Source organism: Betta splendens, chromosome 19 (genome assembly GCF_900634795.4).
Source record: "Betta splendens chromosome 19, fBetSpl5.4, whole genome shotgun sequence".
NCBI lineage: Eukaryota > Metazoa > Chordata > Actinopteri > Anabantiformes > Osphronemidae > Betta > Betta splendens.
In genome coordinates, this window is record NC_040898.2 from 4942417 (window position 1) to 4969867 (window position 27451).

Below are 27451 nucleotides of genomic sequence, written 5' to 3' on the forward strand. Positions count from 1 at the left end.
TAGACCTTTGTGGCTGCTGAGCTCAGAGTTTCATATATGTCCCTAAGTGCCTACTCACTCAGTCTCCTGCCAATTATTTGATGAGGTTTTGCTTCCCCCTTGGGCCTTAGTCGCACTCAGGGTGTGTTTGTTTGTTGCATTTGCACAACAAATTAAGGTTAATGTGACAGACATGACTTTAGGCACATGAAGGGATCTGAGGTTCCCTGGCGAAATACTTGAGTGAAGAAGCACTGAGTGAAGTGAATGGATGTGTGTGCGTAGGTGTTGGAGGGAGGGAACAGAAAGCCTGAAGCAATGCTCAAGGTTGTAAGTTGTTAGCGGTGCCTGTACCGAAGCCTTACCTTTTGATATACAGGTAAAGACACACTATGTATGGCGGTTTCCTTTGTGGTTTTATGTTCTCTAATTGCCTGGGTGGGTTTTATCCAGGTGCTCAAGTTGTCGTCCCTCAAACCACTAAGCTCAGCTTATCTGAGTGCAAGTTAAATTGTATGCTTGTGTTATACATGTCAGTAATTGTCAAAAGTCAAAAAGAAAACAGCAGTATTGTCTCTTTTTAGCTTTATTATGACGTCCCCAACTCCCTTTAACAGCTGCTCAAACCCCAGGCCTTCCAAATACACTACAGTACATGTATGGAGTTTCTTGGTCGGCTTGCTGCTCGCATTCTGAGCTTGATCCCTTCAAAAAACACATACACAGACCCACCACATATTCAGGTTAACGGTGGTCCTTTGTGTGATGATCTGCTTTGCCCTGTGGGAACGTGAATCCTTCAGTGAGCGGAGGAGATTCAGAACTAATCCAAGTTCTCGCCTATTAAAAGGAAACAGATCACCACCTCAAAGAGAGGGCAAAATCCCCACTAATAGCGGTTAGTGCCTGTGGCAGACCTGCATGCACGCACGCACAGACACACATACAGACAGTGATGAATGGCACTGGGAAAATCCCCTCCTTCACAGATCCTTCAAAGGCAAAAAACCTGCAAAGCTCTTCAGGGCAGATCCTCACAGCACTAAGAGAAGTCAGTAAAGAGAATAGGCCCCGAATGGGAACGCTGGAAAGTCATTCAGACACTTTATTAAGATCTCAAGTCATAAAGTCACTGGAAAGGGGATCCATTGCCATTTGGGCAGTGTGTCCAATGGACAGCAATCAAAACACTTGATGCATAGTACACATCTGCTAGAGTTATACAGTACTATGGCTCCTATACTGCAGTCTAGTTGAAAAAACTAGTTTTGTTGCTTAAGTGTACAGACGCTCCCATAGCACTCGACTGAACACTAATGACCAGTGGATTATCAAGGATGTGTATGAAAGTTACACCTTTTTATACGAACCCCAGAATTATCATTTGACACTACTTAACTAAAATTGGCTATTTTAGTTTGACTGTATGCAGTTTGCAATGTCCTGATTATTTTTTTTCCCACATTCTACAGACATGCACTTCAGGCAGCTGGCCTCTACTATGTGATGGCATGATAACCTGTTCAGGCTCTACAGTGTTTGACAGTGGACGCATAGACTGTCCACACACCTTTAGCATCAAGGTAAGGCAGCCATTACCCTGACCACACACTGTTTGTTATGTCTGTTTGAACAAAGAGAAAATCGTACTTTCTCATTGTTAGACTTGTATGGTTGTTGTGTGGGAAAGCAGCTGCCAAGCAGATTGATCGTCTGCATCTCGTCTGCATCTCATTCAATTCATTCACTCACACAACTGAACTATTGTTGTTACTTGCATGTCCGAGAAACTTTTCAATTTTTTTTTCAAATGTGGTAAGTCAATTGAAACATTATCACATCTGCTGTACAGTCAAAAAATGTTCAATAAATTATATGATCCTGGATATGAAGAATTACCCAGTAGGGTTACTTGTGCTGACTTCTCTATCCTCACCAGACTTTTAGATTATTCCTAATTATAGTAATCACCATACTTCAAATTAGTGACTTTACCTACTTCTGCATGACAAACATTTTTTATGGTTTCAATTATGTTTGCTATGCAAGTAGACATCCTGCAGATCTGTGGTATTTTGAGGTTAAGTGCTCATGCAGACAGGCAGCGAAACCATGCTGACTATAACAAAAGCACATCAACACAGACTGAATGAAACACACACACACAGCTTTTAAAGCTATTTAGCAAAGCAGCAGTTATAGTTTTACAAGCTGCACTTTAAGTAAAAATACTCGCTTCACATCCTTTGTGTATTGAACAGTAATGGGAAAAAAATCCAGCAATAAAAGCAGTGAATGCAAAATGTGATTATTATAGATTCGGCCTGTCCGCACAACCTGGGACAATGTTGTTTTTTTTTTTTGTTGTTTTTTTAAGTAAAGATATGTCTTCTTTTCTATTACCTGAGGAATCACAGACTTGTCTCTTTTGAGCGTGCTCTGCCTGAATCATACAGTAGGTCTACTTTAGAAACCACAACTATGGTATAAATGTAAAGTAATGTTGGCAACAACATTCCTCAGTAGCATCCTCTACTGTAACTGACCCCTGCTGTCTTGTAAAGCCACCCTCTCCCAACCTCTGAATAATGCACCTTTTCACTGGGCTGCGCTGCCTCTCTGACCTTGTCTTGTAAAGATGTACTTTGACCCGAGGCTCCACCTTGTTAAACTCCCTCCATTTGTTCCTTTGTGGTTGAGCTTTGTTAATAACATTTGCTTGGTTGAACATGAAGTCACCGAGTCAAGATGCTGCTCACAGCTGCAGTGTTACAGTTATTGCAACAAGTAAAAAGAATTAACCCGTGCACAAGCTTAGAAGTCTGGCTTTTGTCTGCGATGTAATAAAACATGACATGGAACTCACACTTGATCAAAACCAAATACTTTTATGCAGTTGTTTGTGGCTTTAAAATTACATAATTCAATGTAGTTTTTTTCTTGACTGTATTGTCTTTTGGGACTCAATCGACACTTTAAAAAATAATCAACCCACTGATTAGTTAATATTATAAGATAATAATATTTAACGGGACTATTTAACTTGTGACGGACTAGTAAAATTTTCAGGGTGGATGAGAGGAGGCACAGACTCCAGCACCATTGTAATTAGGATATTTGATCATTTATAATTCTAATTTTAAAATGTACTCATATTGTAAGTTACAGGGGTTTCTTTAACCTCAGCCGATGAAGGTTCTTGGATGAGTAGTGAAATGTTTTAAAATAAGTTCAGATGCCATAAGTCAACTTTATATTGCTTGTACCTGCAATGTTCAACCATTGGACTGTTCCCACCTGCAGATTATCCACGTCTGTCTCGCTCTCACGTTTCCATCTTTCTTCAAATAAAAAGGATAAAAGATGTCTCCTGGGTAGAAATACTGTCTCCTGGTCGTATTCCCAGCACAGCAGAGGCCTGACATTTAACAGGTGTTTAATCTCTGCCCCCTCCCTCTCAGACGGCGAGTCTGATTCTCTACAGAATATCTACTGAGCATCTGCCTGTAATGATAAAATGTGCCACTCACTTTAACTTTCAGTCTGACTGTAGCGCTTCACAGCACAGTAATTACAGCATCGGACAGGATCGCATGGCCCTTTTATTAATGTCCTGTGTGTGGAATTGTGGGGTTCTTGTGTTCCAGTGCCAAAGAAAGAGACAAATCAAAGATCACTGAGACATAAAAATATAAAAACATAAAACATAAAAAGTCCAATAATGGCTTTTCCCTTTCCATTTTTTACTTCTTAAGGGGCCTGTGAAGAAGTGTTGTATTATACATTGTCCTACGTACTGCAGTTAAGTTCACTGTTAAGCAGAACTTGTATTATATACACATTACACTGGTCTAATTACTAATTTCCCAGATGTGCCATGTAACAAATGAACAAATGTAATTTAATGATAAAAAAACATAATTTATTTGTAAATATAAATAATCCATCAGTGTTGGTCTGTAATTTAAAATGGACAGTTTTGTTTGGTAAATCTAAGTTCAAGCGGCCTCAGTTATTTTGGCTGCTATCTTTATTGTCCTTTCCCATAAGCATTGCTGTAGTAAACTGACATCAAAGAGCAAATTAGCATTCCAGCCTAATAATTTCCAGATATCTGGTCACAGATTTGACTCAATATCTGGCAGTTCCATGCTAATAAATGGTATTTTTTTGGAAGGGTCTCTGAATCGCTTCCCACCATGACCTCCGTGGCTGTTGTCTCTGTCTTTCCTGACTCCCGGGGCCAGCTGGCTGGCACCAAGGGAGGGAGGGTGCCGTCGCTCTCGTTAGCATTGAGGCCATTTTGGGCTGATTATATGGAGCTGGCCGCGCCATAAAGCCTCCCTTCATGAGAGATCACCCGAACGATCTGCACGTCTGACTGTCAATATGACGGCCGTTGCCAGGTCGGCCAAACGCAGTTGGCTGGAATGTGCGTGTTTAATCAGAACACAAATGTCATATTTTGAGTAGTTTGTTTTTATGGCCCATCGGGGGGCGTGAGCATGGCTGATTAGAATTTAGGGAAAGTTTATATAGAAACATCCATGCAAGATAATTCTCTCTTGTTTTCATGCATTTCCTTTGTGTTAACAAAGAAAAGTCATGTGTGTAGTGGCCCTTTAAATACACAAATATGTATAGTAGGAATTCCTGTGTGTTTAAGGAAAAACAAAGTTTAAGCTCCATATGTGGCCCAAGTGGTTGTGTGTGTAAATGTATATGAATGTCTGTGCCAAATGCTGAATGTGACCACCCATGATGACTGTGGGGCCTCAGCAAAACACAACTTGAATCAACAGCAAGACAAAACCCATTTGGACCCCACTGAGTTCCCCTGTAAGGAGCCGGTTAATGGTCCTATCCTGAAAACGCAAGCAGCACACACGGTTGGACACACAGTAGCAACCATTGTGTTGAGTCCTACTTCATGAAACTTCAACTCAGCTGCATAGTGTTATTGCATTGCATACATTATTATGACAGTTACTGCATTAACAGGGGCTAGAATAAATGTTCTGGTGTGATTGACTTCTAAAAGACCACACAACTAAGCTTGTCTACATTTATAAAACATGGTGATGATTGCAAGGAACATACAAATATACAGGGCATCAAAAGAAATGCATACATTAACGCAAACACTTCTGCAGTTGAGGGGAGACATTCAGCAGGCATCTGAGTTTCAGTGGTTCAACGCTACAATCCAAATCAGTACAATGATCGTCAATGGAGGGCTTAAACGAGCCTTGGGCCTTTTAGAGGCCAGAGGACCTGGTATACAAGTACCATTTCCATAGGTTGGCCTTTGTATATTAGGGGAGTATATTGTGTCTTTTAATGCTGTTTAGGTTGCCTGTTGTTCAGTAATTGTTAATTAGCTGGAGTTGAAACAGGTTTGTGATGTCGACCTGTAGAAAGATTAGAGAAGGTATGTGATTAAATCTATTTCACACTAAAGACACTAAACACTATAATGTGTGGTCAGATACGCCCAGGACACCCAGAAAAGGGCTTTTTTTTCTGCTCCGCCCAGAGTTGACTACACCACAAACTGGTTTCCAGTTCCTGATAAGGCCTGACTCTGGAAGTGATCCACGTCACTGAGTCGCCGTCTGGGAAGCACTCTTCTTATTCTACAGTGGGGGAATAAACGATCACCTATCGGAAACGTGTGTTTTTCCAGTCACTAAGTTCAAGCCAATTACAGGAATGGTCAATTCCACTTCCCACCGAGTAGCATGTTACTGTGTGTTTGCGGCTTGGTGCATATTTTTCGCGCTAATCGGACACGTCCCAAACCACAGTCCATGGTTTGCGTTCAGTCCAAGCCACGGACACATGAATCAGAAACCCACAGGAGGTTGACACATTCCCACTAACACTGTCCAGAAATGTTAGGAGGATCATGAACCCCAAGAATTGGGAAAATTTTGTATTATTGCAGTGAACAGAAATTGGTCGGATAATAATTTTTCTTCCCAGACTCCCTGAACATCAACAGCAGCCACATTTGCCTGTGATGATTTGGTGACACATTAATTAGATAATGTGTCACAAACAAATATTTAGTTTTACTTGCATATGAAACTGTAAAGCATAATCAACAGGCCATCAAGTTTTATCAACAATTGTGTTTTCTCCATTCATACTTTTTTTTTTTTTTTAGTTTTTATAGTATCTCTGTGACCGGGACAACAATAAATCATGAGGTCCACAAAGCTTAAATTTCAAAATAACGAAAGATAAGCGAACTAACAAAAATCGCAGTGAGCACTGCAATATAAAAAAAGAAATGGGCTGTAACCCTCGCTGACACTGATATCCTACAGCAGTGTAAAGTAAATGACTCCTGTAATGTCTATTCAACGTTTCGAATCCCGCTGCTGGATTTCCTACCCAGCCAGGAAAACCACATGCACAGTCCACACAACTGCAATCATATTTAAAGAAATTCCAACTGCAGCCCCAACAGACCGTCAGAGTCAGAGGAGACTGGATTCTGTATCATCTGAAGACAACTGCTATAGAGCCACACATTATACAGTCATGTTGTAATCGTACCTGTCAGTGACATAATCCATGCAGCTGAGGTCTCCTGCAGATGCACAATTAAAGCAGTGTTTAAGATAATTGCTAACATACAGCATATACACATCTACAAACAGGAACACACACACTAATAGGGTGCATTTTAATAATCTGATGGTCTGTCTGCTTTGGTAACAGTCAAGCAGGTACAGAGTTAATGATGGACACATCAAAATCTAAGATGCATCAGTTATACTGAGCTCCAAGAATGTTCCGTTGTCTTTTATAGATGCACTTATACAGACTTTAATCAATGTTCAGCTATTACTAGTTTATGCCTAAACCCCCTCATGTATCATGTCATGACTTCTTCTTGGGGGTTCTCCAGATTCCAGTAATCATTGAAGCTATGGAATGAATAACAGAATGATACCAACTCAAGCTCTGCAGTGCCATCTTCTGGGTTTGACCAGACTGAGATAAGAAATGGCATCTACTGTAGATCCTAATATGCATTTGACTAATTTACTGTAATCTGTAATAAACAAAGGGTAAAAACTTTAAAGTTATAGAACACTCAAAACTTTCACATCAGTAGGTCATAGACAGCTATTAATGTCTAAGCATGCAGTTATAGTCTGTATAGACATCTATACAGATGGATGCTTGTTTTAATACAGTTAATGAATGAAATGTATGATTAGCAACCTGTACAGTAGTCGATCATGAGGGTTTTGCTGTCTTCACCATGAAGAGTTTGGAAAATGACCTGGTGTTTGGAAAGAGTAGGTTGACGGTTTACCAGTCACATTTCATACATGATGTTATAGATGCTTTACTGAAAGTCGCGGCCTAGCAATTGATAGAACCCGGCAACCTCTGAAATCTCCTGCTCAATCATGTTGTCACTGGCAGCAATTATGTTTCCTCTGCACCCCTGACAGAAAACCTGGATAGTTGATGGCCACATACTGCACTCTCAAAGATGGCAACTCAGACTTTTTCTTTGCTACACATTTCCATTATGTTCCTGGATATGAACCGATAACTGTCCGGGTGACTTAATGCAGATGGACACAGTCATACTGCAGCTACTGTAACTTGAGTATCAGACCTAGTGCTCTCTCTGCTCTTTCAGCAGAATGTTGTAGAACAGATTTCTGATTCTTTCATCCAAATTCCCCTTTATGGTTGTGTTTAACGGTCTGAGGTCAAAACGCGGTGATTCAGAGTTTGCTGAAAAGCTTCTTTGTATCCTTCAGCTTGTCAAACTGAAAAGCAACGGAAATATCTATTGAAAAAAAAAAACAGGTGGAGACAATTTGACCCTCAGGTCAAGATGGATTTTGCAGAAAGTCTTCCTCCAACGCTTTCATGCGTGTGTCTATCACTGATTCAAGCTCCGGTCCACCTTGGAACAATCTCTGCGCGCTGTGCATTCAAATCAGTGATTCTAAGCAGTGATTGGAACAAGATGGACATTTTACTGGGAAGATGATTTATAAACTACACGGCAAGAGCTTCTTTATGGGGATCCTTGCCACCTAAAACAGACCAACGGAACCTTTCACCGAGAAGAGTAACATTTTTATGACACGTGATGAACAGAAACAATGCTACAGTGAGATTCATGGTCCTGGCAGGGCCCGCTGGTCTAGAGGGATGTACGAAGGAAACGATGAGAGGGTGAGATGGACGAAAAAGTTAAGAGTGAAGATGAGGAAGAGCAGAAAGGCTGAACAAGAATGGAGGAGTTCGATGAGAAGAAATTAGAGAATGAAAAAGAGAAAGGATGCTGCCGGAAACATCATAACAGAACAAATAAGCCGTGGTTGTGCCACTGTGTGTTTACTTTAGGATACATCTTTCACTGAAGACGCTGTTACAGATTAGGTCACCATTGGACCGGAGTTGGTATGTTTTCGTACTAAAACATACTGCTCATCCTTGGCTCTGCTTCTGGAGCCGCTCTTCCCCTAGGAGAACATTTAAAATTGCAAGCTGCGAGTGCTAATGGGGCCTGGGGGAGTGGTCTGGGATGGGGGGAGGAAGGGTGGGCTGACCGAGGGCAGGGCCCAGAGTGTGGGGCCTGTAAAACGCGTCTGGGGGGTGATGTTAACTGCTGCAACAAGGCGGAGGGTCCGAGTTCAGCATGTTTATTCTGGAGAGGAAGGTTCCTGGGTGCACTAGGAGAGGGAGAAAGATGCCTGTGGATGAGCCAAGCTTTAAAGCATGGGTGGGCTTTACATTACTGAACGGGTTCGATTGTTGTTCTTATGTGGTGGATGCTCTGAGGGAATGATCATCGGTTTAACAATGCACTCGGACATTCTTGGTTCTCATGTGTAACTCCACTCCACGTAAAACCCATCGTTTAGAATGAGCTGAGTGCAAACCTGGATCGAGACTGTCCACAACATTCTGGATCGTATCCTTTAGTTTGTGCTTCTAATGCACAACATGTTGAGTCACAAAGATAGAATCTGATGCACTTATAATGCAGTGAAGTTGTAATCAGTCATTTTTCAGATAACTGGTTAAATTCAAACAATTAGAGAATTAATTGGTTGGTTTTGTGTGAGTCAGGTGATTCATTGGCTCGTCCATAAACCACAGGTTCCTGTTTTCACTACAGGATCCTACTGGTCACTAGCCAAAATGGTTAAAGTGAATACATTGGTAAAAAGTCTTTCGGGCTTTACATTTAACTGTGTGCATCCTGGAATTGGACAGATCTCAGTGAAGGATCTATGAAGAAATACATATGTTATTATTTTTTCTGGAGCACTGAGCCTTATAATCTTTTTGGAGGAATTAGTTTGACTCCGTCATTCTTCTGCTCTTATCATCACTGTGAAGGGATTCAAGGAAATTAGATTTCCATCACTCTTTGCTCCACGTCTGTTACAAGTATCATGTCTGCGTCATTGTAAGTTCCTAACGAGAATATTTGCTCTTGACCTGTGCAGAACATCAGGCCCAGGCCACACTGGCTCGCTCCTTCGTTGGCCTGTTTGATCTCTCACACACATGGTTTTCCTCACCAAAAGGTGCTGAGTGAGAGCTGAAAAGCCTGGTTTATGGTATCAGACGAGCTCAAGAATACTGGTCCTTTGCCACGAGGGCTCAGACAGAGCTACAACTGAAATAAAAAATGATAAGAAATTAGTTGTGTTCTTTAAGAACACAAGCCAACGAGGACGCTTGGAATCTAACTGCGTGTGCTCAGTACCCAGAGGTTCGAGACAACTGATGCAGATGTGCATGCAAACGGGTGCAACAGAGTGTGAAAGTGGGTGTTGGTGAGCGAAAGCATGACATGCCTTACAGTCACATTTCCCAGGATAGGTGGGTCCTGCCAGTATCTGTGTAACAGTATATCTCCTAATGAAGTAATCACTGGGCCTCAATTTGTAGCCAATCTGTATTAGGATTAATTTGTGCTACGTCAAACCAGCCATTCTGTTGGAATTCTGTATCTAGTTAAGACACGTGAAGATCCTGACTTCTGTTAAAAGTTAGTAAATGTTTTCTGTGTGAAGCCCAGGCTCCACCTTCTCTCCACAGTTCTCCCTGAAGGTTGTTTTGCTTTCCTAATGCAGTGGAGATGTATGATGAGACGTTTCACTGAATGAGCTGCTGAATTTCTCCCCTGAGCGTTCGGCAGTGACCCCTGAGCTTGACCTCCCGCGCTGGACAATGTTGACACATTGTGAGCCCCGGGATCCATACTGGATACTCTCATTTTTCTTTAACTGGATGTATGTGCATAAACACCCACTTATTTTTTTCTCTCCTATTCCTCTATTTGACGTATTAAACTTTCATCCCGCTTCCTTTTCAGCTACGTGCCCCCAGTGTTTATTCTTTTCAGCCTCCAGCACCTGTTTTACTCGCAAGAACTTTGGCTGCTTCCTAAAATCTCCAATTACTATTGTTTTCCCATAAGTGCCCGTATTCGTCAGGATATAATTAGGAAATAATTTTTCCCTTCATCACGTGAAATTTGATGACTTCCCTTTCATGTTTAAAAAACGTTTTCCAAGCCTGTGTTTTGTGTCTGCGGATGCTTCGCGTTGCAGCCATGGTGACGAATGTGAGGCCCGTGTCAAAAACAACACGGCTCACCTCTAACTGCGGCAGCCCACTTTGCACGTTAGCACAATCGCTGCTTTAATTGGGGCAGCGGCCGAAGCGAGAGGTGACATGAAAGACGCGGGCAAGCGGCCAAAACGCTTGCAACCACCCGGCGTCCATCGCTGAGTCTGGACACGGTCGTATGTCGCAGCGGCTGCAGTGGAAAAAGTGAGGTTCTGCGCGGCGGCTTGTGATGCAGACGGCCCTTTTGATGCCTGCCAAATGACATCATCGTGCCCGTTTGGTATTTTCTGCGTTACTAAGGGAGCCGTGGAGCCCCAGCATGTGACTCCACATCAACACTGACGCAATAGAAATAATTTACGAACGTTAATGGTTAAAAACATCCAATTCATACATATCGCATATCCATGTCTACAAAGGAACAGTACGAAGTCTGTGGCTGAGAAATTATAGTACCTTATGAGATTCAAGTGCTTTGCTACAAGTGATATGTGAGTGAACCATAACTACATTTTTGGTTTTGTGTCAGTTTGGAGTGAGTTCCCTGCTTTGTTGCTTTTTACTTTTATCTACTTTTGCATTATTCTAAAAAAATTTAAATGTTCCCTCTTTGTCTTCTTGTTCCTACACTGTAATAACACAATGCAAGTACAGTTTTATATTCTAAATCTATGGTGAACATTCCTCCAAAGTGATGCCTTCATCCTACAGTAATATGTTTAATTTTTTATTCTGTTACCCGGCTCTCACCTCTCATCCCCAACAGTAGAATGACAGTGATGTCATCAGAGAAAGCCCATCAGTTCCCCGTCAGTCATCACCACGTCCACTGACCTCAGCCGCGGCTGCAGAGGTCAAGACCACGCTGTCCATCTCTGTTACTCCATTTATGAATAAACAGAGGCCAGTGTGTGGGTGTGCGTGTCCTTCAGAGCGGGCTACACACACGCGCACAAAAACACCACACACGCCGACGTGCTCGCACACAGCCTCGTGCCGACTCCACTGGCATAATTAGAAACATTTGGGATCATTTGCAAAGGGAACACGAGTTCTGATGGGATCCAGATGCACTACTGCGTTTTACCAAAATACAGGAACCCTTATTTACGAGGGGCCATTACTGTCTTGTCACCCAGGGACGTGTGTGTGTGTGTGTGTGTGTGTGTGTGTGTGTGTGTGTGTGTGTGTGTGTGTGTGTGTGTGTGTGTGTGTGTGTGTGTGTGTGTGTGTCCGGTCTAGATAGTAAATATATCTGGATTCAGATTACGTGATATAGTTAAATGGCTTTGTTTGACTAATTTCTGTAAAATGGTTTCTGTGTATACTGTACATATGCAGATATATACATAACTTTCTTTACTGTACAAAACGTGACTAACATTTCATATGATATAAGATCACCTCACTAGGAATCCCCACTGCATTCATTTTTATATAAATCTTGAAACTGGGGAGTGAGTGCTGCAGATTAACTGTTAACTGTTAGTTAGTGGTGGTGCTTTGGTTCCACCTTGTGGCTAAGAGAGTCATTGGCAGCACAAACGGTATTATGATGAAATAGTTTATATGAGACATTATTAAGAGCTGTAATGTACTTAATAATAAAGTTTGAGGTCCAAAGTAACTGGCTTTTATTTGGCTTTTTTATTAGTGTCTTGAATGAAATTGTGATTTGGTTTTGCATAATTCTACGTAGAAAGAATTAAAATATTTTATACAGATATATAAAAAATCTTTATTTAAGTCATCATTTTCTCTAATTGTCCAGTTATTTTTATCTTACAAATCTTGATGGTTCCACAAACCTCTGTAGGCCACATTCAAACTGGAACCACTGGTCCACGTGCCCCACCTCTGGTTCTTCAGTACGCTTAGAACAAAAAAAGAGTGTTTTATGACAATACGGGCGAATGGATGCGTCAGTAAATAAATGTCTTACTGGTTTATCACACGTCCTGTTAAACTGGTGTCACATCATCTCTGCAGCGTTGGAGTCCATTGAACTTGGTGCTCCTGCGTAGTGATCCCAACTGGTTTAGAGGCCACTTCATAGTTAATCAGAAAGTGTAGTGTCGTTGCTAAACATCTGCTGGCGGTCACGTGCCAGTGAACTGATCCATGGAGGGAAGAATCCCTTTGGAAACAGAAAGACATGGATGCATGTGCTCGTTTGTGTGTGTGTGTGTGTGTGTGTGTGTGTGTGTGTGTGTGTGTGTGTGTGTGTGTGTGTGTGTGTGTGTGTGTGTGTGTGTGTGTGTGTGTGTGTGTGTGTGTGTGTGTGTGTGTGTGTGTACCAGGGGGAGGTCGACAGAGAGTGAGTCGAACTTCAGGGGGAGAAGACTTGAACAGCTTCACAACATTCTACAGTAAAAAAAAACATTACCGGTATTATTATTATTATTATTATTAGGTAATTATTATTAGGTAAATTAGTTAATTTAGAATGTGTAGAAAGTCCATACTGGATAAGACAGGTCCTTGAGAGACTGGCCGTTGATGGCCAGCAGAACATCTCCCTCCTGGATCCTCCCGCTCTGCTGAGCCGGCTGGTCGGGGAAAAGCTGCTTTATCCGGATCAAGCTGCCGAAATCCTTGGTGGGCGGATCCAGCTCGCACATGAGGAAGCTGAAGCCTAGACCTTTGACACTCTTTGTCAGAGTCACATTCTGGGTGTTATCTAAAGATTTAGGATGGAGGGACATAATAGGATAATGATGTGGGAGGTTTAAGGGTCAGGAGTTAGAGGGAATTGTCGCAATCTCACAGGGATTGTAGACTCTAATTACAATTTTTTTAAATTAATTGTACTAATACTGCTAATTGGTAAGCTTGTGAATGTGTTCTGCGGTGTCATACCTCTACTAACAAAACTATAATTCCGGTCAGCGGCCGTGTGTGAAACAGTGCTGATGGACGAGCAGCTGTTGCACCTCAGCTGGCCGGCGTCTGGACTGAAGCTCCCACTGGACACGCTGCTGCTGCTGTCTGCATTCAGAGACACCCTGGGGAGGTTCATCAGCTCCCTCTCCACCACCACAGTCACCACCTGTGTGATTGAGGGGAAGCCTGAATCATCTCCAACATCGCTGACAGTATAAGTGAGTAGCCTTCGTCATCCGTTACCTCCCCGGTGTTACTCAAACGCTCCACAGCCTGCTCGTAGGTAAAGCCCTGGAAGTTGACACCATCCACCTCCAACAGTCTGTCACCTGTTTTTAATTGCATTTTAAAATAAATTTCAGCATAACACTGACTTTCCTGGTATTATTTCCTTAACTGGCATTGTTAATTAAGCAATAAATTGTATCTTTAATATTGCAGTACATTTAAACAAGAAGCTCCAAATAACTTTCCCTCTTCATCTCTATTTCACTTTATGGTTTAAACCTCGGAATGGATGAAAGGACTGTTTTTTTTTTTGGGACTTTCGTCGAGAAGATAAAAGTACAGAAATAACCTTAACATGGATCTAAGGCCACCAAAAAGCGATAGCTAAAAAATGTTTGCCACAGTTAGGGATTTTGATGTTTGTTATTAGTTCAGAAGGAATACATAAACATGCGTGTGGCTTAAGATGGGCTACTATCATCTGACAAATGGCAAAACATGAAATGTGATGCTAACTTGCATGGTGCCTGACCTGACCCATCTCCATCTTAAACTTCCCTATATAATAAAAAATACAGACAGTTCCCTTTATTCATAAAAGTAGTAACAAGCTCAAAAACTTGTTCTCTGACGACTCAACGCAACAAACAGTGGATCGTGGTTCATACCCATGTCTGTAGGTCCTAAATTTAAAATCTATTTGCTTAAATGTACAAATAGATACACATACTGGGAGATTTCACCACTTCCTTGGCAGAAAAATCCTAAAATGTGTACATTTATCAAGAGTGAGGACCAAACGATATTTGTGACATACTGTATCTACACATGTACTGTGTATCTACTGTACCTCTACTGATGTTTACAGCATTAGAACTGAGCTATAATACCTGTATGTATGCGTCCATCTCTTTCTGCAGCTCCTCCAGGAACAAGGCTCTTAATGTAGATTCCTCCATTGCGAAGGTTGGTGTTGATTCCTCCCTGGATGATTGATACCAAGAACTTGTAAATTCCTGCATCTTGAGATATATTCTTCAAAACTATTACTATCGTAGTGTCGCTGCTGTGAAAAATAATCCCATCAACTTACACAAATGCTAATTCCCAGAATTCCTGCCATCTTCCTGAGCTCCACGGTGATGTCCTCCATCCTTGCTCCGCTGACAGAGGGTGACAGAGAGCAGCTGTCCTACATGCAACCCACACAGGAATAAGTTCCGCTCTGTCAGAAAATCCGTTTTTTTTTTTTTACTGCTTCTCAATTTACCTGTGAACTGAGAGCTCGTACTTTGCGCGGAACATGCAGCCTGTTGCTGTTTTTTGGCGTCATCATGACTGAAACAATCTCATCCAGGCTCTCGTCTCCTGAACGGCTGCCGTCAGCCACCAGCGTGGTCCGGGATTCATAATTCCTTAATGCTGAGGAGCCCACACTGTTGGGACTGACAGGTGCTGGAGACAAAAGAGGACGTTTATGGGGGAACTGACTTTGTTACTCCATACGTTCCAAAACCACACACCTTTGGGCTGCGAGACTATTAGCTGCACCTCATCCGGGCTGCTCTGCATGACCTCTGCCGCCTCGTTGAACGTGACTCCTTCTAGACTGATGTGGTTCAGAGAAATCAGACGACCACCTACAGGCAGAAGTCACAGAGACGCTGCTGTTCTGCTCACTGCTTCCAAGTAGAAAGCAAAATGTTTGCATGGTCCCCTACCTGCTCGGATGCGTCCATCTTTGTCAGCTGGTCCCCCGGGTACTATGGATACAATAAAGATGCCCAAGTCGAAACAGCCAACTGTGTCCTCTCCTATGATCACTATACCTGGACAGACAAGGGTCCTGTGATTTCAGTTTGTAGTGTATCAAACCTGATGCTGGTGTTGATGGTGTGTGCTTCTTACCCAGACCAAGCTTTGGGTCCTTCTTTAAAGAAACACATATGACTTCTCTCTCGGACGACGAGCCCAGTTTGCGTGGGGTTTCTGTGAGAGAGTCGCATGACCCAAACTTAACTCTCCAAAAGCATCAAGGGCTAGAACACTAACACTGTTTTACTGAGTCCAATGAAAAGTGTGACCGGCAGTCAAACTGGGAAGTCAAAAGCAGAGCCTGGGCGTCAGCACATTTCAAATTAAACAAGGTTTTAATGTACTCAAACAGACAAAGACACAAACCCATCTTTGGTTTTTGCCTGGAGGACCAAACATTTAGTTCATTAGACACTTCTAGCCCTTGATGAGTCATGTGTACGTCGTGGCTTGGTTTTAATGTACCTCTGGGTGCTGGAGAACCAGAAGGTGCATCTGATCCACTCCTCTGAGAGAGCACTGGGGAGCGCATGCCAGCGCTGCTGCACCGACTGTAGTAGGTGCTGCAATGCGAAACACGTTATGTCATTTTTACTTCATTAAACCTTATATGTTTGCTGTTTTCTGTATATTCGCCTTCCAGCCAGCGTTGAGCCATTTGACTACGTACAGTACCTGGTCTCGTTGAAGCGCTGCTGCTTGATGCGGGCCTCGATCCTGGCTGCGACGTCATCACACAGCTTGCTCAGCGACTCATCCTGAGGAGTGGTCAGACCGCTGTCGTCCTGAGGCGTCTCTGAACACGAGAAGGACTTGGGTCGAGCGGCCTGGGCCCGACACACCGCTGCATACTGCACAATGTTGTCATCTGTAGGAGGAGGAGACGAGGAGGGTACAGTACATTAGAGGAGCTTTTCCTTGATTGTTATAACTGTCAGGCAGATGAACAGCTGACCTGAGGCCAGGCTGTGGCTGAGCTGGCGTGAGTTCATCTCATTGTTGAACTTATGCTGGGCTGAAGACAGGTCACACAGGTATTTGGCTATCTTCGACGTTTCTGTGATGAAAGTGTTCTTCTTGCTGCCCCGACTTTCTATGACAAACTTACACCTCTGACAAAACAAAAGGAAAAGTTATGGGGTGAGGAATGTCACTACACGAATCAAATAGTATATTTTCCATATTATGATAAAATTAAATATCAAGTCATTATTCACATGAGAGGAGATGGCTGCAGTTTCTCTCCAGTAGAAACTCTGACTGGTGGATCTGTGGCCATCTTTGATCTCATAGATGATGACTCCTTTGGCACAGACTCCAAGGATTATCCCTCCCTCCGAAGGCTTCCTCTCACGCACCGCACGGTGGAAGAAGACGCCGTATTCAGGCAACTGCTGACACACCTCCAGGGACAATGGAACAGAGAGACGTTTAATTCAACTAGTGGACTTCTTGTTTAAATTAAATTTCACTAGCAGCCCACCTTGAGAAACTCGAGCTCTGACTCCTCATGGAGCATCTGGGCATTGCTCATGTGAAGTCGCAGCAGTTCCGCCTGAATGTAAGGCAAGGCACGTTTCTCCATCACACTCTTGGAGACGTACTGGTCGGGGCGGTAGTAGTTCCTACCATAAGCCTAAAACAACGTGGGCAACCATCAATGTTATCAATTTTTTTATGTTTTCCCTAAAGAAGTGTGCAGTGAGATGAGAGTCATGCGTTAATTAATGAAGTCACCTCAGACATGCAGTCTCCATACTCCGTCTGCAGGGCCAGCGCTCCCAGGTACAGAGCCGTCTCCTCGTGGCAGGAGAGCCTGTCGTCCAAAAGGTCTCTCCTGAGCTGGAGGTAATACTGGTGACGGGTCTGTTTGTGCCTAGTGGACAACGTCACACACAGCAGGTCACAGGATCACAGTATGTATAGTTCCAAGGCCAGAAAAAAAAGATACTTACAAAAGAATAGAAATGTCATTGACGAAGAATTTGACCCTGAAGAAAAGGACAAAGGCGGCTGTAGGCACTTTCTTCCAGCTGTCTGGTGCGACTTTGTAAATTTTGGTGTTGTTATCCACAAAGAAAAACTCATTATCTAAACCAAAATAAAGTAAAAAACAAAGCATAAAGGAATGAATTCCTAAACAATCAGAATCATAAACTTGCTGGACATTTGAATTTCTTTTCATCTGTAGGAATCTATAGGAAAAGCTCTAAAATGCAGGTTATCAAGATATTTCCATACTCAGCTTTTAAGTCACATACACAGTTAAAAACCTCCTCACCATCAATATAGGCAAGGCCAAAGTAGAAATGCTCCGCGAGGTTGGAGTGAGCCACAATCATGTCGAAGAGGTCTCTTCCTCTGGACTTCACGTCACACTTGACCAGGATGCGCTGACCGTTTGGCATCACCACACTCACCTCCCTCTGTGTGGTGGGACATTTTCCTTTCTTTGACTGGAGGAGGAGCGAACGCTAGTTAGAGACAAAAGAGGCCTTTTTGCTTTTAGGCAAAGTCCACTGAGGACGAATGAGCATGGCTGAACTCACCACAATAGATCCAGGCAGCTCCAGGACAATCTGTGGCTCATCCAACATTCTAATAAACTCAGGACCCTTTTCCTGAAATGACACAGCAAATGAATAATTTGGTTCAATTAATGATGACATTGTTATATCATTTAAAGTGGGTACCTTCACTTTATTGTCATTTAGCCTTGAGCTGGTATTTCGGTTGCCAGAGGTGTACGAACTACAGGGGCTTTGGCTCAGCTGCTGCCAGCTGCCGTAACTGTCTCTGTGTCGATTTCCCGAGGGGATCCTGGGAAAAAGGAGGTTCCATTCACAGCTGTGTTAAAGAAAGAAAGAATGTCTGAAATAAAGTGGAACACAAACTTCTCACCCCAGGGGCTCAGATGGATAAGAAGTTCCAGAAAATGTTCTAGAAATCTTCTTCTTCAGTGTCCATGAGCTACTGCCTGAGAACAAATAGACAAAATTAATAATCCATATAAAAATACTACAATAACTCTGAGTTATTAAGTCAGTGAGACTGCTTCTAATAATGTTTCTTACTGTGTAACCTGTCCCTGACCATTTGGCTGCGGTCTGTGAGCTTGGACCAGTTCTCAGTCATCCACATGTGATCAACCTGTGAAGACATCAACGTCCAGCTCAAACACAACTGATGCCCTGATGCGTCAGGGGGCCAAGAATGCCCCCCCCCCCCCCCAAGCAGCTGACGCCCAGTTCCGTTTCCACTCACCGTCGTTCTGTAGACCTCCTCCACCAGCTGTCTGACCAGGCGCTCAGCAGGAGGCAGCACGGCAGCCTTGTGGCGAAGCTCGCAGGTCTCCAGCACCGTCAGCAGGTCGGCCCTCCTCGCCGCCACGTCCTCGCACATGCTGAGCAGCAGACCCTCCAGCTCTGCACCCAGCTCCACTGGCTACAACGGCAAAAATGGGTGAAAAGCTAACAGCCGGAAAGAGACAGAGTTTGACCAGGATGAAGGGGATACCTGGTTCTGAGGTAGGTGATAATCCGCGCACCAATAAAGAGTCATCCCCAGTGAGTAAACAACCATCTGAGGAAGGAATCTGTCATTAGCCCATAGGTGAGAACAGGTCTTCAAATATTTGAACAGCCTTTCCAACCTTTTCAGCGGCACTCCTCGTGGCAGCAGGGTGACCCTTCCGGACCTCTGGAGCTGTGAAGGAGGCCACATCTTCACATCGAGCGCAGCTTTTGAAGGCCAGGCTCCCGTCAGCTGACAGCAGCACGGAGCCAGGGCTCAGCACGCTGCGCATGTTACATGAACCTGAACGGAGAGCAAAGGAAGGAGGCAAATCAGGCTGGCGGAAGCAAATCTTGAATTAAGTCCTCAACAGAGCAAAGAGGGGGAATGAAGAGTCGCTGCACAAATCACACATTTTAATCTTGTGCTATTTTAAATAGATGCAGAAAGAAATGACCTTTTTCAGAGATGTCCATTAAAGCCTCAGTGGTGGCAAACAGGAGACTCCAGACCTCCTCCTCATCCAGCGGTGACCCTCGGGCCTCCAACACTTCTGCCAGGGTCACGAACGTGCCCATCCTGCTGGAGCCTGACCTGACTCCAGTCCAACACATATGTCAGATACAAACTACAGGTGAGAGTTCAATGCTACAGACAAGCTTAGCGGAATTAAGTGGAAACAATCCCTTTCTGTCATTATTTCCCTGACGAGCAGATGTGTCTGGGTGTTTGGTTACAGTGGATGCTTCAAACATTCCCTCCAAGGTGTCAGTAAGAGCATAAATAAGTCTGTTTATTGTACTCAAAGCATTGAAATGTTAGATGTCTGTTAGATGTCTGATGTTAAATTGTGTTTCCCAAAATTAATCTGAACATTAAATAGATGGAAACAACACACATAAAGTTTGTCATGTACGGTGAAACTGTGTCCTACTACTTTTAAAGCTCATAAAGACAGTAGAAATAAAAGTAATATTAGAAGTATAATTATAGGTTATTATTCACAAAGTGTATTAATTACATAATGCTAATATTTAAATATAGTTTGCTTTAAAGCAACAACTTTCGATAGAAACGTCTTTATTTTAACAAAGAGTCGCTACAAAAGGCAACATACTGTACATATACATTTGATAAAGCAAATTATATTATTGGCATAACATGTTTTTAACATCATGCCTGTAACCGCAATACTTGGCTTGTTTGTTCAACATGACAGATTGATATTAATATTTTAGAGTTTAGAGAATAATCTGTAAACTACTGTAGCAACTGCATAACTGATTCTATGACAAGTTGTCCTGTCATTGATTCAGCAATGCATAACTAAATCCTACAAGACACCTTAATGGTGAAACTAAAAACTCACAATGGGCTTCTACACAATTTGCGACATACCTTATTTCATCTGATGTCTGAAGAGATTCTTCCTAAATTCCTTCAGAAATCCACCACACTAATCCTTCCTCTTATTATGCTCCTCCTGCCTCCATTGCCCCAAATCTCTGTGGTCTGAGTCCCTCTGTCCGTCATTGCAGCTTATCACACATCACACGTCCTCATCACAAATCCATCACTTCCACTGAAAGAACATAACAGCTCTAAACTATAGTTTGCTGTGTGCACAACCAGTGATGTGTTGTTTCTGGCTTTTTTCTATTTTTAGACTGAGGAACCTAAGAACATAATTGGATTTGCAGGACAAGCTAACAGCAGGCGGGGCAGCATAGGACCAATCCATTGTGCTGTAGTGTGTTAATCTAATAATTCAATCATAAAGGACACATTATTCGTTGCACCTTTTTGAAAGTTAAATGGAGATTCACATACAATTGATTGGGTTGTCCAATAAATGATTAATAAATGCCTGAGAAAGCACACACAAATTAAAATTAAATCTTTCCTTCAACATTTTGGAATATATAAGGTATGAATAAATATTTGAAATCTTTGTAAAGGTAACACTGTAGTTTTTACCATAGCAGTCAGATTTACTGTTTTTTATTTGTAAAAATACAAGCAGATACAAAGCTGCTGTATGGAGGTATAGACAGAAACACAAAATGGATCTACAAAATTCTTATTATTAATTACTGAAATAGTATTTAGTGAATATACTGTGTAGTTAATATGATAAGACATCAGTTAAAATAGGAGCCCATTTACCTAAATTCTTGGGGGTTATAAATATTAAGTTGAATGAGTTTTGTAGTCTGCTGTGAACCTTTGTAATGACAAGATGGCGATAGACAATCTAACAACATCGGTGCACCGCTTCTTGTTTGTGGATTTCTAAAACAAACGTGCGTTATAGAGGTGTCTCTATCTTTTGGTGTGTTGGTGGCCACTTTACCTACATTCGACACAACACTGGAAGGAGAAGGTTTGATCAGAAAACTGGATCTTACTCCGCGTCAGCTAGCTAGCTTTAGCCCGTTGACCTAACAGCCTAGCCACGTGAGAGACGGCTGCAGACCACCAACTGCGAATGCGTGGATCAACCGTTAATATAGCAGAGTGGACACAGATATCCGGACGTGGCTGGATACACGGTGGCAAACCGGACCTGCACTGCAGTCCCAGACGTGGATTTCAATGGTGACGTGAGGGCAGTTCCTTAAGGCAGCAACACAATACTACTCCTGCAACGTGTAGAAGCGCTGGCTGATTTAGATAAGGACGACAGCGATAACCATTGATATTGTAGTGTTACCCTCTCTGTCCTCGAGTCTTTCAATGAGAGTGGTGTCCTTGGTGGTAAATTATTATGTAGGGAGAAACCAGAAATAAAATAAGATTGACTTGGTTTCTGACCAATCAGAACTAAGAGTGCCTCATAGTTGGAATCGGTGTCGCAGACTCGAGTTCTGATTGGTTATCTGATTGGTTATCGCCTGGCTACACAAGTCTGATGAAATATGATTGGATAAAAACTTTACAATAATATACAACAGTTGGAGCGGCGAAACCAAGCGGATATATTTTTGACACGAAGAAAACAGACCACGGAGAATCATTTTATCTGCAAACAAAATCTGACCATGTTTAGGCTAGCAGAGAACGCTTAGCTGCGTGTGATGGCTGCCACTGTGTCCCCTTTGCGTTGTCACGCACGTCCGTGCACGTGCGTCAAAACCATGGTAACCGCCGCTGACTTTATAAAAGAAGCGCAGCAATGTGATTTTACACATTCGCCTCTGGTCTTGCAGACATTGACAGCAAAAGAAAATCTGTGAGTATATTAATTTGTTTTGCAAGAGCAATGGAGCGCCACTTGCCCCCGAGGATCTGGGAGCTCTGGACACGGTTCAGACGGTGGAGCCGCGGAGGCAGACAGCGGTGGCAGCCGGAGGGGGAAGGTAAGCGGCTCCTCCTAGTGTCTTAAGTGTGTACAGTCTGACGGTCAACGATGTAAACACTGACTGAAAGGTTAAATGCTAGGTGTAATAGCAGTTGAATATGTTAAGAAAGGTGGAAGCGTTGATATTTTGCTTTGCTTTGGCATAATTCTTCCCCATTTATCGTTGGAGGTTTGGTAAAAATAAAAATAAAGATGGCGACTCGGCGCCCATTCTTAATCACCATGGCAACAAGGTGCCCGTGTTAGCTTGCTAAGCTAAACTTTTTTTACCAAGCGCTATATTTTCCATTTGCGGCAAAAATGTGTTTGTTTGTCAGACAAGTGTAGAGAATATGTCTCGTTTCAATGAGACAAACACGTGTGAAGAAGACGTCTAAGTTTGTACTTTTAAAGAGCTAAAAACTATTGATACTGTTGTACTAAGTGCAGCATTTCCTGTCATGTGGGAAAACATGGTAGAAACCTGACTAGTAGATGATGCATGTGATGCAGGGTGGTTAGTGCAGCTAATGTGAGCATGAATGCAGTTTAGGTGCTTAGTGTTACAGGCCTCCTGTTGTAGTTTGAATGAAGAAGATGAAGTGAGTTCCAAATGTCTGTTCTCTGACCTTCACACACAGTTGCTGTGCACGGTCGTCCACCTAGGCGTTGGAGGACTCGCTTTGAGCGAGCCACTTCCCACGTTCTGGAAGTTGGCCCCCCCACCTCTGGCATTGAGGTACCCCGCTTTGACCTGCCTTCTTACACACAACTTCCTCTTTACACTGATCTCTTTCCTCCTCATTCTCCTCCACGCTTTCCTGTTCCTTCTGCTATTCCTTCCACACCCCCTCCTCCCTATTCTCCTCCACGCTCTCCTGTTCCTTCTTCTGTTCCTTCCACACCCCCTCCTCCCTATTCTCCTGTTCCCTCTTGCTCTTTTGCTGCTCCTCATTCTCCTCCACGCTCTCCTGTTCGTCCTTCTTCTGTTCCTTCCACGCCCCCTCCTCCTTATTCTCCTGTTCTTTCTTGCTCTCCGGCTCCTCCTCTTTCTCCTCCATGCTCTTTTGCTCCTTCTTCTTCTATTCCACCTTCACCCCCTGCTCCTTCCCCTCTGGTTCCACTTATTGTGGCTCCTTCTGAGCTGCCCTGTGTTCCCGATGCTGGCCTTTCCCTGTCTCCTGTTATTCAGGACTCAGGCTCCACAGTGGAAGGGACCAGCGAGGACTTAGCGGTTGGGGAAACCAACGAGGCTCCTAGCAGCAGCAGCAGCAGCAGCACACCTGGTAGAGGTAGGGAGGACAGTGATGAGGAGGGGGCTGCTCCCAAAAGACCATGTTTTACTGTGAGACACTGTGTCACACAGTAAACTTGGTCTTTGCCTTTGTTGGATGGCAGCAGCCACCTCTTTGTTCACGGATAACTGGCCTCTGTTTTTGACAGGACCAGTTTATCCTACTGTCTTCTTTTTTTTTTCTTGATTTCTTTCTTCATAATTTTAAATATTCATCCAAACCCTGAGAACTAGCCTTTGCGTCTGGCTGGGCAGTTCTTGTCCCAGGTAGCGTCTGGCACTGGGACCTTTCTTTCTTTCCTGGATGAATACAGGTTTGAATGTTAATATTTACCCTGAGAACTAGCCTTTGCGTCTGGCTGGGCAGTTCTTGTCGCAGGTTGCGTCTGGCACTGGGGCCTGCGTTTACAGTTCAGCATGGTGGTGGGATGGACTTTTCTTTCACCCTGGAGGCTGAGTTCAGCGCCTGGCAGGGCCGTCGACCCCCCCCATGCAAGTTGCTCTAGCGTCTGGCAGGGTAACTATTATTTTTATTACCATGTTTTCCTCTACAGCCATAGGTCAGTTCAGTTACAGTGGCACTGGGGACACATGTCATCTCCCACTGAAGCTCCTCAGTGGTAGAGGAGGATGGACTGCAGTGTCATGTGCTTTGGAGGGGACACATGGTTGTCTGCTGTTCTAATCATGCTCCACACCACAGGGAGCAGTGCCACTGATACTGATGTACTGACCAGTGTGTCTGTCAGTCCAGCAGACAAAGGTGAGTACAAGATTTTGATTGTGTGACAATTTCAGAGATGTCAAAGGAAGTAGTTGAGTGGAAATAAATGTTTGTATTACATTCAAATTCAACCTGATCCTACAAATAAATTATCTTTCTTCACATTCAGTTTCATAAGGAGAAGGCGCTGAGGGCACGAGGAGAAGGAGGTGAGGAGACACGTACCACTTTATTTGTTCTGTTTGTTTGAGATAAAGGAAAACATAGTATAAGTTACACTTATCTGGTGACAGTTTATTTGTTTTATTTTTTTTTACATAAATTAAGTTAAAAAAACACAAGGTAGGTAAATAAAGATGTTAAGTTGGGATAAATTTTCATTTGACTTTTCATACATTTAAATTGACAGTAGTGTAATTGTTTGTCTTTGTGTCTTTTATCTGCAGAAGGTGACACCAGGCAATGGTAAATACAACTAAAATGTTCTTCAAGTATTTCTCTGACGTATTTACTCACTCTGCATTGTAATGCTTTCACTTTACCAGAGACGACCGATCTGGACCATGGTCCTGCAGTCCAAGGAGATGTCAGAGCGATTGCAGGAACTACGGCTGCACAATTACATTCAGTAAGAATGACATGTGGTGGCTTATTCGTAGTCTGTACTTTACGTCATGTGCTCCTGAAGCCAATGTTTTCGTTTTGGTTGCGACAGGTGCAGCTGTGGAGGATGGACACAACAGACACCATAGGACCACCTGGAGAGAAGTTGTCACCTGTGTCTATGGAGGCTCAATGCTGTAAGTAATCACCTGAGTAGTACAGTGGTGATAAGCTTAACATCTCAATAACATCTCAATGCAGACTTGTATGTTAACAACACATCTGTTTGTGATGTTTCTTCTAGCATCCTTCGGCTCTTTGCTCCCTCCAGCCTCCGGTCCCGACAGAGGGGAGCCTCCCAGTCCCAACCACATAGAGGAAGTGTCTTTATCACTGCTCCCTCTGTGCTGCTGGGTTTGGGAGACTCTTCACATAATCAGTGGTGTTGGCCTCCATCTGTAAACAGAAGACGTTCAGGACAAGTCATTTTCATAAATCATTTGAAACAAATTGTAATAAATACATTTCATGTTAAACATCATTTACTTTGTATTTCTTCATGTTTTATTGTGAGACTCTGAATAGGTTGGTAAAATGGTAAAAAATAATTACTCATTACTTATGACACCTTCATAACACTTTCATGAAGCGCTAAATAACAGACTGAGATCAGAATGTTGTTGTAACACTAATCAGGTTGTTCATTTGTCCCTAGGAACCTCTTCCTTACTTTACTACATACATCAACTTATTGAATACATATGTAATAATTAGATTAGCGAGTCTGAAACAATAATGATGTAACTGCATGTTGTGTCCACACTGGTTGGTGACAATCTCCAGTACCTGAGTTCATCTCTAGCAAAAGGAGACAAGCTGATCTAAGATCAGTGGGAGAAGTAGAACACTGTCACAGCCTGATAATCTCACATAGCAGAACCTTCAATGTCCACGTGCAGATGTTCTGCACAGACCTCCTTGAAATGCAGATGCTGCTTGTTTGACCTGTCTGAAGCTCTGTGCTTAACTTAAAAGCTTTGTTTAAATATGCTTTAGTAACACGTAACCTACTGACTTCTGTCAGTGTGTTGCATTTCCATGAGCTAATCCCAACTGGATGGTAACATCAGGACATTCTGGGAGCATCCTGTGCGGCAGGTTAGTCACATGACAGTACCTTGCAATACTGTATGGATGAACTAATCAACAAGGTAATACTTGTGACGGTCTGGCATTATGGACCAAAGCCATTTCATTCGAAACCAAAGTTGACAACTAATACTGTTTTTTAGCATTAGATGCCACTGTCAACTATTAACAAATCCTACATTATACAGTAAAAGTGCACAACTATTGTTAGATGAGACGTTTATTGTATATTTGTATATTAGATATTTCTTTTGCAGATTTCCATAATTACATCTTATTATGAAAACAGAAAGTAGCGATGATAGAGAGTGATTTCTTTGGGCTCTAGCTAGATTATTTGTCAACTAGAAAAAGTAATTTCTCGAGAAATTACGTGGGAGAGCTGATCTGCTGCCGCAACGATGACAAACGCTGATTAAGCTGCTGACGTCAAAAAGTTGACTACGGCAAAACGATGAAAACGATGAAAACGAGAAAACGTTGACAAAGATTAAAACGATGACAAAAGATAGCGATTAAAAAGATGATGATTAAAAAGATGACCAAGGTCATACTATGACAATATTAAAGAGATGACAATGATTCAAAAGTTGACCACGGTTAAAAGATGTCGAAGATTAAAAGGTTGACCAATGTGCATTGTTGACAATCATAAATAAGCTGACTATCTTTTTGATTTGAAGAAAGTATTTGTAAATAATTACCTAACTGTGTAATATTTTAATAACTAGTAGAAATTTACCAGTCAGAAACAAAAATCTTGCCATTTAAGGTAATAAATTACATTGGTGCTTTTATTTTGAAAGGATTTAGAGGTTGTGTGTGGGCGATTACTAAACTATAAAATAGTCATTAGATAGTCATAATTTATCATTCAATAGCAAGAATAGCCCTATTAAAGCAAAAGATTTAGATTTAGCCCTTTCAGAATAAAAGCACCCTAATAAGTTTGAGTGGCTATTTACTGAACTCTAAAGTAGTCCCATTAACGATTGGTAAGTATTCAGAACCACAAATTTTTTTAATCAATCTTGCCATTAAAGGTAATAAATTGTAATTGGTGCTTTTATTTTAAAATGATTTAGAGGAAATGTGTGGGGGTAATAGCGTAACTGTCAATTAGTCTTTAAATAATCATAATTACCCATTCAAAGGCAAAAACAGTGCAGTTAAAGCTAATAATTGGCATTGGTGCTTTTATTTTGAAAGGATTTAGAGGAAGCATGTGTGGGTAATTACTAAACTGTTAATCTATCTTTAAAAAGTCATAATTACCCATCTAAAAGCAGAA

The 27451-nt window shown here is 42.5% G+C and overlaps 1 protein-coding gene and 2 long non-coding RNA genes across 14 annotated transcripts in view; 2 read left to right on the forward strand and 1 right to left on the reverse strand.

Annotated features, from left to right (window-relative positions):
* The window catches only part of LOC114845848 (uncharacterized), a 31218-nt gene extending 13805 nt beyond the window's left edge, over positions 1-17413 (forward strand). For 4 of the 6 annotated variants that reach the window (XR_008693212.1, XR_008693211.1, XR_003783941.3 and 1 more), the window contains exons 5-8: positions 1452-1562; positions 13501-13712; positions 14643-14688; positions 14834-14998. This is a non-coding gene — a long non-coding RNA (uncharacterized LOC114845848). Of the gene's footprint in view, positions 1-1451; positions 1563-1643; positions 11323-13500; positions 13713-14642; positions 14689-14833; positions 14999-16180 lie in introns of those variants that run through there. The other 2 variants (XR_008693213.1, XR_008693210.1) reach the window with 2 other exon arrangements.
* Positions 12240-19664, reverse strand: frmpd2 (FERM and PDZ domain containing 2). 4 transcript variants are annotated; one of them, XM_029134361.2, is made up of 28 exons: positions 19508-19664; positions 19190-19353; positions 19054-19119; positions 18802-18981; positions 18612-18687; positions 18439-18514; positions 18231-18357; positions 18087-18158; positions 17819-17993; positions 17493-17628; positions 17275-17413; positions 17021-17173; positions 16755-16940; positions 16493-16649; positions 16213-16405; positions 16003-16100; positions 15631-15711; positions 15444-15551; positions 15246-15362; positions 14993-15177; positions 14816-14914; positions 14613-14706; positions 13738-13823; positions 13471-13660; positions 13077-13291; positions 12909-12975; positions 12554-12748; positions 12240-12484 (listed from the first exon to the last, which is right to left on the reverse strand). In XM_029134361.2, exons 1-27 carry the CDS (start codon positions 19662-19664, stop codon positions 12711-12713), a joined length of 3435 nt encoding a protein of 1144 aa, XP_028990194.1. In that variant the 3' UTR covers positions 12240-12484; positions 12554-12710. The 4 variants fall into 4 exon arrangements, with proteins under 4 accessions (XP_028990194.1, XP_028990190.1, XP_028990189.1 ...); XM_029134357.2 differs by having other exon boundaries at positions 15014-15177; positions 18087-18357; XM_029134356.2 differs by having other exon boundaries at positions 18087-18357.
* On the forward strand, positions 18921-25552 carry LOC129603398 (uncharacterized). Of its 4 annotated transcripts, XR_008693208.1 has the most exons (10): positions 18921-19064; positions 19198-19684; positions 22309-22409; positions 23032-24201; positions 24388-24447; positions 24578-24617; positions 24855-24873; positions 24954-25036; positions 25124-25208; positions 25316-25552. It is a non-coding gene; the product is annotated as an uncharacterized LOC129603398 (long non-coding RNA). The 4 variants fall into 4 exon arrangements; XR_008693207.1 differs by lacking the exons at positions 18921-19064; positions 19198-19684 and adding an exon at positions 21928-22190; XR_008693209.1 differs by lacking the exons at positions 18921-19064; positions 19198-19684 and having other exon boundaries at positions 22198-22409; positions 23032-23129; positions 23583-24201.
* The last annotated feature ends 1899 nt before the right edge of the window (positions 25553-27451 follow it).